The sequence below is a fragment of the Aythya ferina genome, assembly GCF_964211825.1.
Source record: "Aythya ferina genome assembly, chromosome: 2".
NCBI classification, from domain to species: Eukaryota; Metazoa; Chordata; class Aves; order Anseriformes; family Anatidae; genus Aythya; species Aythya ferina.
The window spans coordinates 115,455,706-115,469,778 of NC_140297.1; the positions used below are offsets into that span (position 1 = coordinate 115,455,706).

The 14,073-nt window shown below is 38.1% G+C and overlaps 1 protein-coding gene across 4 annotated transcripts in view; it reads left to right on the forward strand.

The window, feature by feature from the left end:
* Positions 1 to 14,073, forward strand: part of NOL4 (nucleolar protein 4) — a 193,254-nt gene that overhangs the window by 47,868 nt on the left and 131,313 nt on the right. For all 4 annotated transcript variants that reach the window (XM_084510739.1, XM_084510741.1, XM_084510740.1 and 1 more), the window contains exon 5: positions 468 to 600. In XM_084510739.1, the coding sequence (XP_084366865.1) occupies positions 468 to 600 (133 nt within the window). The remainder of the gene's footprint in view (positions 1 to 467; positions 601 to 14,073) is intronic.

A 14,073-nucleotide genomic window follows, 5' to 3' on the forward strand; every position in this document is an offset into this window, starting at 1 on the left:
TGATAAGAGAATTTGGTTGTGGTTTCTTATTAGGTCAAGTTGCAATTTAGAAATATTTTACTGTAAGTGGTAAGCACAGGGTTACCTGCCTTGCTTCAGAAAGGTAGAAAATTCAGGCATGTAATGTGGAGAGCTCTCCCCAGCCATGCCTGAGTAACAAGGACTTTGCATGGGGTCTCTAGTTACAACCCTGTTTTACAAAATGCTATGGAAACAGATATGAGTGTGATTATGCAGTATCATCATAGTTGATCAAATTGCATTTGTCAGACTATCATATCGCATAAATGTTGTGTGTTCCTTGCTCTTTATGTGCTTTGCTTGTTCACTTATATACATGAAGTATTACTATGTGAATGTATTCCATGTCAGGTATAAGTGAAATGAATTAGAGTGGGTAAGCTCCACATATAATGTGAACAGCATACAATATTTTCTGACATGTCTCTGAAACTTTCAATTTGCAGGATGAAAGCTCTATAGAAAGTGATGAGTTTGATATGAGTGACTCTACTAGGATGTCAGCTGTGAACTCCGACCTCAGCTCAAATCTCGAAGAGAGAATGCAAAGTCCTCAGAATCTCCAAGGCCAGCAGGATGGTAAGGTTCTCTTTTCATACAGAAAATGTGGTAGTGTCTTGTCTCTCTCCCATTCTGTGCCTTCATTTAGTACCTGCTGTGTCCTTTTCTTCATGGTGAGTTTCATTAGGTAATTTGAAATGCATGTTCCCTTTGTATCAGCATGAAGAGGATGAAGTTGGTTGTGTTTTTCCTTTCCTTTCCTTTCCTTTCCTTTCCTTTCCTTTCCTTTCCTTTCCTTTCCTTTCCTTTCCTTTCCTTTCCTTTCCTTTCCTTTCCTTTCCTTTCCTTTCCTTTCCTTTCCTTTCCTTTCCTTTCCTTTCCTTTCCTTTCCTTTCCTTTCCTTTCCTTTCCTTTCCTTTCCTTTCCTTTCCTTTCCTTTCCTTTCCTTTCCTTTCCTTTCCTTTCCTTTCCCTCTTTTTTTTTTTTTTTTCAAGTTAATTTACTTGTTGCTTAGGCAACAGGTGAGTGCTTAGATCACTATATGTAAAGTGTTATTATTTTATTATTTTTATATATGAAATGTGACCATACGCAGGCATAAAATGATATGAAACTCAAACCTTTCCAGGGCAATCCAGAAAGCTGAGAAAGTTGGTTTTGGTAGTTGAAATGAGAGAGAAGAGAGAAGAAGTATGTAACAGAAGAGTAGTTGTTTGAGAGCTAGGAACGGGATGTGATATTCAGAAAATAGGATTGAAAAGACAAACTCCAACAGAGAAATAGAGGTAATAGAAGAGAAAATGCAACCAGCAGCATTGTAACTGAATGTTAGTTATTTCTAGGTTAGTTGCAAGATGAAGCTAATTTGTTGTTGAAAGAGATAGAAGTTTTACTTTGCACAGAAGGAGCACAAATGAGTACTCTGATTTCGGCCCTTGTTACAGAATGAGTTAGATAGGCCTGGTTTGAAGTGAAATTTCTCCTTGGGGATGGAGCTCATGCACAGCCTCTGTTATACAGCATGTTAAGGTGGCCCATGGGTGGCACATGAATGTGCAACACCCAAAGTGCAGGTGTTTTCTGTGGCTATCAAAATCAACATATTGGTATTCTGTACTGTGTAATTTCCTGAACATGTGTGCCAATTCAGAAGGGCTTCTTATATTTCTCCTGAACACTATATATATGGAATTTGATGGTTAAGCTGGATTCTTTCCACTTTTTGCATCATCACCGGTTGTTAGCTTGTAAGCTATGTATGTTAGAAGGTGTGTGTGTTACACAGTGGCTGATAGGATCTGGTTATGGGCATGACCTTCTGCTGTGTTGCTCTCCAGACAAATAAAGGAGAAGGACGTTTATTATAATTTCCTAAGCAATTCTGCACAAGAAGCAGGGGAAGCCAGTTCGCTTTCCCGCTGAAGTCTGACTTTTCAGGGCTAATATGTAATAATACAGTTAACTTAGAGTTTTCAGGGATTCTTTGGAAGGTGTCTGTTTTATGTGTCTGTCTTTCGGTGAAAACTGTGCTTTAGAGGTTATCACTTACACATATACTCAATCTATTTCACATATGAAGTATTTCTTAATAGTAATTGCGTGCACGTGTAACTCTGAAGTAAAACTCACAGCTCAGTGCCACAACTTGGAGAAATGCCTATCATACATGTCTTAATACATTCTGCTACCAGAGTAACGCTCCACATCTGATCATAGAAGAACATATGTACGAAAGATAAAACGCTGCTAATCTGTCACTTGCTATTTAAAAACTGTGGCAAATAAATGCACTATGGTCTTTGAACTACAGGTAGTATAATCTTACAGAATTGCTTTAAGTCTCTCTGCTTTCCCTCCTCTCCTCCCAGATGGCAGTTGCTCACCTTCTTAAGGCAATACTATTTTTTTTGTTACTTCTTCTGGCTAAAGCATCTGCTGATAGAGAGATTTGAAATAACAGCTCTGCCTGTCTCATGGTTTTCCTGTGTTAGATGCTATCAGGTAGCAAACCTGAGTGTGGCCAGTTATAGCAATTCTGTGTTTTAAGGTATTGGAGAAGAGGCTGAAGGAGAAACTGGAAGACATTAGAGAAGGGAAGAAGGGGCAGGAAAGAAGAATGATAGGAGAGGGCAGGAAAAAAAAAAAAAAAAGATTAGAGGAAATTAATGAACAATGGAACATAGGGAAAGAAGCAGAACAGGAAGGATAGACAAAGGGGAGCTTAAGTGAACCTAACAGTAACATTCCTTTTGCTGTCACAGCTTCTACTCTAAAATTTCACAAATTTAATACTTAATTATACTGTATGCCCACCCAAATTATCACTTAAGCATAAATGTGTGTCTGAAGCGATTCCTTCTCCTTTCCCTTGAACTATTTTGTATGTCCATGAGAGTTTATGTCAGCCACCACATACAGTCTACTGGTAAAGACACCTGACGTGTGTGGTTTATCTGGAATGTGTTTGCTGCATTCTGGCAGGTGGAAACTTACTGCTGTGTGTGATAGCCCATGCACACCTGGTTGGGAATGGTGCCTGTGGTGGAACGGGACGGCTGCCACAAACGTACTCTTGCTGGTAGAATAATTTGCTAATGGGAATCGTTTGCTAACGGGAGTTACTGCTGTCTGGGTTGGATTAGTGACAGATCCAGAAGTGGTGTGTTCTGCCACTGGACATTTGCATGGCTTTCCATACAAGCTGGTGTAAGAATATTTTGCGATATCTAGCATTCTTTTCCCATGTATTTCCACTGATTAATGCTACAATATAAACAGTCAGTGTACCCTAGAGGAATGAAGCAGTGGGTCTGACCATGCTAACAAGGGATAGATGGAGACACTTCCAGTTCAGTTTGTCAGAGCACCATGAAACGTCAGCCCTACATTAAGGGAACAAAATGCTTTCATACCCTCTTATCTGCAGCTATACCTGTATTGTATTCAATCACGTATGTGGCTTTGGAACGCCATTGCAGAGATCATGCTAGAAAATTTGGCCTGCAGTTTCTCAACATCTTCTAGTCTAGTACCCTGCGTTCTCTGTTTCTTATGGTTACATCATTTGAACCTGAGCAGAATTAAGAAAATATGAGAGCAACCCACAGTGTTGGGTGAAAGCACTGAAAGCAATTGACTTCTTCATCCAGGAATACCATGGTCAGCAGGAAACTGTTGAGGAGGAGGACACAGAGAGGGAAGGTGTGTGTTTGCTTGCAGTGGATGCGTGTTGGTACTGCACAAGAGTCCAGGGCTCAGCAAATGTACCAAGGCTTTGTATAATTCCCTGCATAAAGAATATTAGATTGAAATGGAAAGAAGAACTGAGAAAAAAAAAAAAAATAGAGAGAGATGGTGAATTCTGTCCATAGCAGTGAAACCACCACAGCACTGTGAAGGACAGTTCCCACTTTAAAATTAGCCTTTGTGTGCTTTTAAATAACAGGGCCTTGAGTCACACCTGCTGGTGGATGGCTGAAAATAGCATTGTGAGCACCTGCAGGGCTGCTGCAACTATGGGGGAGGAGTTGGAAAAGAGCTGCTGCTCTTCCCTGGGGAGTTAGAAAAGGAAAGCATCTCTAATATACAGTTGGTTTGTTCCCCAGCTGGGAATGGGGTAGGGCTATCTGGTTACCAGTCCCTGGGAGCTGCTTTTTCTAGCAGCAAGCTGGATAATAGGGCTGCAAATTGCCGAAGTGTTCCTTTCTCTTTTGTACCCCCTCCTCTTGTTCACCCCTGTTTTCTTGTTTACCTACTCTGGGAGTCTTGTCGGTGTCTTGTCTGTTTCCTTATAGGTATAAATGCTACAGCTCCCTTGTCCTAAGCTGGTTCTTGGGGTGAGTGCTGCACACTGCTCATCTGCAGGCAAAGCTCCCACATGACAGCTGTCTTTGATTCTCCTTTTTTTTTAATAATGCTCTAGGGACTTGGATGCGAGTGGATCAAAACCTTTTGCTCTTGTCTCAAACTGCAGGCAGCATGCAAGGTTTGCCAACTGAGTCTGAAACAAAGGAGATACACTTTTTTTTTTATATATATATAATTAGGAATTCAGTGCTTCAACCTGTACAAAATGATTTCTGTAGCAAAAAAAAAAAAAAAAGGATCTCTAGACAGGTCTGTCTGAAGGGCAACAAGATGATCTGCCCAGAGGCAAAACGGGAGTCTGGTTGCCCTTGCCTGCTAGCTGGAGCTCTGTGCAGAACAGCTGAGTGTGCTTTGTTCACTTGTGGTGGTGGTTCATTGGTGACTAAGGCACAGGAGCAGAGCAGGGGGGCTCTAGTTAGAGGAAACAAGAAACACGCACAGTTCTGTCCCTAGAAGTAACAAGGGGCTAAATTGGATACCTCACCAGGTGAACTATCAAATAAAAATCAGAGATGAGGTTATTTGTAAGTCCATGCAAGATGGAGAATTCTCCTATTTGCAGTTTTTCTCACTCTACTGAGGTGCAGCAAAACATTTGAATGCTTTGTTTGGATTTGGGTCAAGGGATTATGTTCTCTTCAGTACAGTTTGTAGAAAATGATAGTTATGTTTGTATACATATTTATATAGAAATACCCCTCACAGACATTGTATGGAGACTGTGCTTATGGAGTCTAGTTATGACAAAATGTGTCATGATTTAACCTTTGACAGGGGTTGTAATATAACCTTAGACATGGAGATCAGTAATAAGCTTTTCCCATTTTCTTTTTCAATTTACAGAAAATTGGGCAATAGTACTGTAATGTAGTGGAGGAGTATTCCTTCAAGTAGCTTGTGAGCATTTGGATGGTGCCAATTCTTTTTTCCATAGCATGCTTAAGTTGCCAGGCTTTACACAGCGTATATTTAGGAAGTGCTTGAGGTTTACTTTAGCTGTTCCCTTCACTCATATGGTGTTTGTGGTAGATGGAAGTTTTGGATCATCTAAATACCTGTTTTCTACATCAAAGATGTAATCTTTAGTCAACAGCTTGACTTGAAACAAGTAGCCAATTAAATTGTTAAATCTGTTTGTCTGTGCAAGAGTGCAGAGTTTATTAGACCCGTGCTTGCCATTGTTTTGTTGTCTCTGAACTGAACCCTAGCCAAGTTTTTAATCCATCTTCCCCTTCTGAATTGGTTATACTGTAGCAGTTCTTTCTGCTTTTATCTTTATTCCACTAAACCTGGACTCTCTGTCTTACAATACTGACTTTTCCTTTTTCACAATGTAATTTAAGTGAGATGCATGGGTTCAAACACCAAGTGAGATGTATGGGTTCAGGCCAAAGTGAAGACAGATTGGCGAAGGAGCATACTGGTGTAAATCCTCCCTGCTGTTGCCTATGTTTTGACTGTGCTATTGATGTAGAGTAAAGTGAGTGGTAACAAAGCCAACATGAGAGCAGAAGATTCTCAGCACTAAACCCATTGCAATCTTTTTGTTGCTATTTAAGAAGTCTCTGTGGAAACTTATTGTAAAATAATTTTGTAAATTAATTTTAAATTAAGGGGTATTGTGCCTTTAACTTCTGTTCAAACATTGAAAGGTTTTCCAGATAGGCTTGTTGTATATGAGGTCTAGTTGTGCTCAGTTTCAGCAATGGACCACAGAAGATTAGCCCAAATGTTTGCAGGGTTTGCTCGTCTTTTACTTAGAATCTTGACATCTTTAGGCTTCAAAACAAAGCACCTGACATTTCTATAGTGCATAGGATGGACTGAAATTACCACCCAAAGTCATAAAGCTGTAATAGCTTGTGCTATTAAACATAAAATGAAAAGCAGCCTGCTAGTTTTCCTTCATGCAACCTCATGTACTTGTAGAAAGCCTTTTAATGTGGGGGATTTTCTGTGGCTTGACTGGTTTTATTTGCAATTTGTAGATCATACCAACACAGCTATAATGCTATAAAAGTTGCTTATTATGCTTGTATTTTATACAGGACATTAGGTTAATAAGCATTTTACTCTAAAGCACAAGGTAATTTTTGCTTAATAGTGTGGGTTTGGGCTGATTAAGAGTGGAGGATGTAGCACTGTTAGCTTATAAAAAGCATAGAAAAACAACTGCTACTTTACTGTTTTTTGTTCATTTTCAAAATGGCAGAGCATATAAACTTGCATTCAAGTTGGGGCCAGGAGAGATTCTTAATTTTGAGATATATTCAGACTTTCTGGTCTTGCTCAAGCCAGTGACACCTGTGACATTTTGGGCAACAATTTCTATTCATATAACGAGTAAGGATGAAACAATAAATACTAGCATTCTGAATGAGATCTATGATACCTGTCTGTCTCATGGAAATGGAAAAGAAGAGACACATAGCATCAAAGCAGTGCTGATAATATAGTACCTTATGCACAGTGTTTTGTGATCTTGCTCTAATTTCGCTGGAGAGGAAAGATCTCCTGTATGGACAGGTTTTACCTTTCCCTTATTCTGGGAGGTTGAGCAGATGCAGCAGAGGATGAATGAGGGCAACAAACACATAGCACGTCCCAAAGATGAGGGCTGAGACAAACTTGCAAGAGGGAATGAGGAAGGTCTCTGCTTCTGCTGCCCAGCAATCTGTTCTGAGGATAAGCAAAGGTCTCCTGTGTCTGCAGTTGTCAATCTGCTGCCTCTCACAAGCACCAGCTTCATTACCAAATAAAGCACGAGATAGCAGAGTCACATATGCATGTTGCTGAATAAGTCTTTGGGCTGCACTGAAGTGTTATCTTACTCTTGTCAAAATTACAGAGGTTTTTTTACACAGGGAATCAGGTATAATACATGGCTCTATTTGAGAAAATTAATATCATTTTCACCTAAGCAGAGTTAAAGTGGACCTGAGAACTTGGCATACAATAATACTATTATTTTGTTTCAGTGAAGCTACACCTGGGGTGATTTGGCCCATCAGGTTTGCTTTGATGTAACTTGATTTGCACAAATACATTTAAGAGAGTTTTTTTTAAGAAAGCTGAAACAAGAACAGAAATCCAGACAATTGTACAAATCTCATTCCACTGGCACTTTAATGACTTCTTTGGAGATGACACGTTATCAGTGTGAATGGTGCTACAAGTGACACTGAAAGGACTCCTGAACACTGTTACGATGTCAGTGATAATGCATTGTACTGAGCCTGTGCAATGGCTTGATGTATGAATGGCGCTGCTGTATTAGAAACTTTCAGTCCTTGGGATTATTAAGGGTTCTCTGGAGTACTGGATGGACTTTTCAACAAATGAAGTATGTTAATGTACTGGCTACTTCTTACAAGGCAGCTGATACTTGCACTGTCATCAGAGGGCTGAGTAGATTGATGAGGCTCTTCTACAGTCTGATAGATAAAAGCCTGCCTTTGGCTCCTTGTACAACTATATATGTTAAGTATTAAGCAACAGTGTTTCTCCGTGCAGATTAATGATAAATGAATACATGGCTAAGACCAGAACTTCAATAACTGGGTGGACCTGCCTAATTCATTTGCTGATTGCAGCTTCATAGTCATCTTGTGAGTTGGTTGGGCTGAATATCTTTCCCTGTACATTTTAATTCTAACTGTCTTTTCTTATTTATTTTTTGTAACGTGTTCTTTTTTTTTTTTTTTTTTTTTTTTTTTTTTTTTTTTTAAGATCTTATACTGTAATTAGTTGCAGAGACTAAAATATTATTAAATGTGAATTATGCATTTCATAGGCTCTCAGCTACAGTGTGACTGGTCTGTTGCAAGCAGGGAACAATTCCATTTCCCGCACCACCCTCCCAGCTGCACAACTGTCACTTTCCATTACGCTTGCCTTGAACAATTGAGTGTGGCTTGTAATGACAATAATTGCCTCAAAATTGTTTGTCATGTTTGGCTTGTTAGCAACAAACTACTAACTGTTGGTTACAATCAAGTTCTCAGCTATTATTCCATAATTACATAAGGGAATACTTTCAGCCAATAATAGTTCTGAAATGAGAATTATCTTCTCACAAATAATGCTAAAATGCTTGCAGGCCATTCACTCTATTCACAGCCACATTTTTTTTTTTTTTTTTTTTTTTAACGTGAGCAATCTAGTGTTAAGTGAAGCCTACTCCTGTGTAAAAGGCTTGCCTCAGACCTGTATCCGCTTACATCTTCAAAACACGTCTGCAGGTTACATCAGTGTTGTACAAGTCCTCTGTTAATAGATGTCTCACTTTGGCAACAGTGCTAACCCATCAAGCTCTCTCTTCCTTATGTAGGTACTAAAAAGAGCCAATTTGCTTTTAATTTCAATATGCAACTCATTGTAACTAAGCTTAGAAGGATTTCTGAAAATGCTAGTTCGGTTTTGGTTGATTTTTTTTTTCCCCTTAACTTAGCATTCTTCAGGCTTTTTCTTCCCATTTAATTTTGCTTTCCACTTTATCCTTTTGTAGGTAACAGTTGACTTTAGTAGGAGCTATGTACAGAGATGGTTTGATTGAATTTGGTTTGCTTCATTACAGTATAGTTAGTTTTTTTGATAATTATGATTAAAATATATGGTAGACATTGATTCCACATTTTTTTTCCCAATTACATTTAATGTAGAAAAATATTTTTTTTTTCAGTTAAAGTAATATACTTTAAAGAGGATTAAATATAGCCATTATTTCTTTACTTAGCTATATTTTATTTAAGAAAGAAAGTGGTTTTTTTTTTTTTTTTTTTTTTTTTTTTTTCTGAACAGGAAATTCCCTGAAGACACTGGGCTATCTTGCAATTTTTTTAATGGAAATTTAAAATGTATCTTACTTGATTTTTTTTTCATGCTGAAAGTTTAAAATTAGAAGTCATTTGCTAACTAAACACAAATACTTCATCTGCAAAAAGAGAGCAGTACTTTTTCAGCACTACAGAACTTTGTAATATTTAACACAGAGTAAGTAGATATATAAGTTTTCCTGAGATCTGTGAAACAGTGTTTTCAAATAATTGATTTCATCTTGCTAAATAGTAACCACATTCATTATTCTGAGGCAGAGAGACAACCTATTTTTAACACTTCTTAATAACAGGAAGGAAGAAATATATAATATTTCCAGAATTTTCAGGATAGGCTGAACTTTAACAATCTCTTCCAATTACTCGTGAATTCTCATAACCTGGTTACTGAGAGAAAGCAAAAAGTGATAGTTTTCAGGTTGACTGGAAACAGAAGAAAAATATACAAATAATTAGACAACATCAAGACAGATTAAAATGCAGACAGGCTATTTTACAAATTCATTTAGCAGTTGGTGACTGGCTCGCAGCATACTGGGGGGAGTTCGAGGCTCAAGCAGTCTCCTGCATGCCAGGTGGGCACTGAAGGAACACCCAGACAGACAGACAGGCAAACTTCATTAGCTACTCAACCCACCTGGGTTAATGCTGTGGAGGAAGACACCTCATTTGTGCGTTTTGTGAATTGTACTTAAGTGATGCTGAGAAACCAATCCAGAGCCTCAACATTAACGGTTGGCATTCCCATTAGAATATATTCAGATAAAAGGTGGCAGCATAAAGGAAGAATACAAATTTATGTTATTTACAGTTTTCAGAGTTAGGTACACAGAAAGGAAAGGAAATTAATGCATTATGTCAGCTCCGAGAAACTTTTCTCCATTTCCATCAGTAAGCAACTCATTAGTGCACTTCGTTGCAACTAGAGCATGGCTCTCCAGCAGAAGCATTTCCCTGAGATCAGTCTCTACTGCAGACTTCCTTGGTCATAGGCATATTTGCATCTTTACCTCTTATGTCCTTCCTCAGATCTTCAGTTTAATTTCAGTTTTTACAAACCAATTTCTCATGAACTCAATCTAGGAGTCAGCTTAACACATGTCTGAGAGAACTAGTGATGGCATCTACCAAGCTTCTAGCAGTCCTGATGTCCCATGTGCTTTACTGGGTGGGGCTGTTCCCTAAGAAGATGGTAGAGTGATTCCTGTTAGTAACTGTTCCAGGTCCCTACTGGAAACAAAAGGTTAAACTTGTGTATGAAGCAATAATTATATCTGACTGGAAGGTGCAGTTCAAACCTTTCTCTTTAGCTTTTCATACTCTGAAACTTGGATTTCACATCACTATAGACATGGGCAAGGATATTTGAATGAGATCATAAACAAGGAAAAATGATGTGGTTCATTAGCAGCTTTTAAATAAGGCAAGAGTAATGAGTACTTTGGGGTGATAATTAATTAGAAAATTTGATTCTGTGCTTTGAGAAAGGGTGTGATAAAACCGTGATATCAATGGACTGGTTTGAATTCTTAGTAATGATAATTGCTATTATTGGTTAGATGGGAAAATAGGAGATAGAGCAGGGAATATTTTTATTTTTTCTTTGCAAAGACAACAAATGACATTTCAGTTACATGTAGTTACTCTTCCAAGAAGAACCAAAATAAGAACTGTACTAAAAATTTTAATGACTTAATTGGTAAAGACATGCAGTGGGTTTGTTATGTCGCACTGTTTAAGTGTCTCTTGGATGATTATCCCGAAGGCAGCTGAAGCTGCAGCCTATCAAAGAGAGGATGAAGAGATAGAACTACAAGATGTGAGGACTCTCAATGTGAATTACCTGCAATGGGGAAAATAGACCCTCTTCAAGAGGTGTGATGCAAATAGTGAGAGCAGCCAGATGGTCTAGAGAGGCTGAGAGTAAATGTAAGCAAAAAATGTTGTGAAGTGTCTTTTAAAAAGACTCCTTGTTTGTGTATAAAGAACCTATAAATAATATTGAATACTTTACAGGTCTATATCTGTCTTCTTGATCAAGGATTTCTATCTGTCTAAAAAAAATAAAAACTGGTCTGAAAATTGGTAACTTTTTCTAAATAACCCTTTCAGTTAATTCTCCAAAGACCATATTTTAATGAAATGTTCAAAAGAACTTTCACCCCTAGTGACCTGACTTTTGGAAATTGCATCCTGCATGATCATGTCAAAAAAATAAGTGTGCAACTAAAACCTTACTAAAGTCAACAGTAAGAATTTCTACAAAGTCCAGTGCAGAAAAGGTTTTGTTTTTCACATTTTCATAGTAGGTTCCAAGCAGCTGAAGAGATCCTGTAGTAGTTAATGTGGATGACAAAATTGTCAATGGTTCTTTAATTAAACCATCAATGCAGTTTATGTGGAGATGATAAGCTTGAGATGATATTTAGTGAGTTAGCCAGGCTCTGCCTGTGTTCCTGTATCTTCCTTTCTTCTTTCTGCTACATTTCTGCAATTCTGCACTGGGTGTTATGTGTGCTTTCTAGGAACTATGCAACTGCTTAGATTCCTGGCTCAGACTATAATCCCTGCTACAACTGTAATCACAGACTTGTAGTTGCACATATTGTTATATCTCCTGCAAATAGGCTCTATTTTAATTAAAAGCATGGATGTTGTAAAGCCTGTTAACAAGGACAAATATTTTTCTGTTCTCTGAATCAGCTACTCAGCAGCATGCTTCCTTTCATTCCCTGGAAAAAAAAAAAAAAAAAAAAAAAAGAACCTAAGATTGCTTACCCAAAGAAATAGGGAAATGGTGGTGAAAACATTAAAAGGCATCTGCTATTGGTAGATTTTGAAAAACAAGATGACAGCCTGGCCAAGTTCTCCCTGTTGATTTAAAAAAGAGGGTTCTGAGTGATTTTTGAACATAATTTTCTCTGTTGGCATTGTACAGTGTTGATTTCAGTAGAACCTTACTTAAATGCAGCTTTGCAAAGGAGAGGGTGGACAAGGTAAAACAATTGTTTTTCTGATAAATAATTCTTCACCAGCTAGGAAACCATGTATACCGCTGGCCTTCCAGCCTTTTACAAGCAGCTCAGACACTGCTATGGCCACACAGAAGAACAAGTTTCTGTGCAAAAGAGCTTCTACTGCATAGATAATTTACTTGAGTGGGTAGCAGTAGATTATTAGTCTTTTCTGTTTCTGTTTTTTAGTAGTGTGATTGGTAGTCTGGGGGGCGGTGATGTTCAATCTATTCAGGCTGGATTTGATTTTGCTTTCTGCTGTTTCTGTTGTTGCTTAGTATGATCCTCTGTTAGTAGAAGAGGATGCTGCAATAACACTTCAGAAGGGAAGGCTGGAGGGGGTTCCACATCTGATAAGTGTCCCACCAAACAGGAATGCTATAATAGAAATAAAGCCCATTGCTTCTTAGTTGAAGTTGAAGGTTGTAGGATCTTGTATAACACAAGGGCTGGCTAATTCATGTGGATAAACAGACTAGCTAGTAAGACCCCAAACCTACCTTATCATCAAGCACATATATATGATGGAGGGAGCAAGTGTTGGTGTTACTAGTATCTTTCCCTTTTTTCTTTGTATACAGATAGATGGTCAATAACTTTGATTTTTAAACCATTTATGCCCTGCACTGGACTACAATTTTGCCCTGAACTGTTATTTCTCTGAATAACAATGAGTTTCTGAGACATTCCTGTCTTGTGGATCAGAAAGAAATCCAGTTTGACTACTTCTTAGGAATGGTGGAATTAGCTACGCTTTGACTATAAATGAAAAAATAAGGAGAAAACCACCCTCCAGACTTTTCCATTGTTTCTGCTCAGACTGAAAACTGTCCTCCTTCAGCACCTTTCAAGGCAGTAAAATGTTATTTATTCTTCTTTCCTATGTAAGCGTGTGGTGGATACCTTCTCATATGTTTCTGCTTGGCTGTATGCACAAGTGTGAACAGGAATCAGTTCTGAGGAAAAATCCAGAGAGCAAAGGGTTGAAAAGACTGCTTAGGGAGTGGCAGAAATTGAGCTAGCCAACTTGACAAGGTTATTTTTCCAGCAGTGTTTATTAAAAGTATCTATTAAAAATAAAGTTAGTATCGAACCTCTGGCCCTCTTGTATATTCCATTACACAGTATGGAATAAGAACAAAACTAATTCAAATATACACAGAAGTATCAATTTCTGTGAATAGATTTTATGTTTATACATTCTATACCCCTATTTATAAATCTGTGTTACCCTTATCAAATATATATCTCTTTCTGTACTCATCTATTTCAACAAAATGAAATGATCACTGAAAAGAGATAGATCTTTATGATATGGGAATCTGTTATTAAGCAGATGCTACATTTTTCTGTGCTCTAGAGACCATCCCAGACTGTTCAGAAATACCACAGACTTGAATTTCTGGAAGGGTCAGTTCTGTGAATGCCAAATCCAATCAGAGCCAAACACTTCTTGAATTTCCAAGACACGCACACACACAAAAAAATTATATATATTTATATACATATATATAGCTTGCTTGTTGTTCTGATGTGAGTGGAAAAGATTTTGATTGAATGCATTTTCAGACAAGTCACAAGGTGTGTGCCATCTCAGACAGCTTGTGTTTTCCTGTTCAACAGAAGCAACAGCAAGAAATAGTGGCTGTCAGCATCTGAAGCTCTTATCACAATATTGCAGGTTGTACCTGAGAGGCAGCTGTAGCTACAACAGCTTAACAGTGCATTCTTCTTCCAGGGAAGAAACGTCAAAAATAAATCTGGATGACTATCTTGTAGAAGGTTCCATAGCGAAGCCCATGTGAAACCTATCTACGCATATATGAAACCTATTG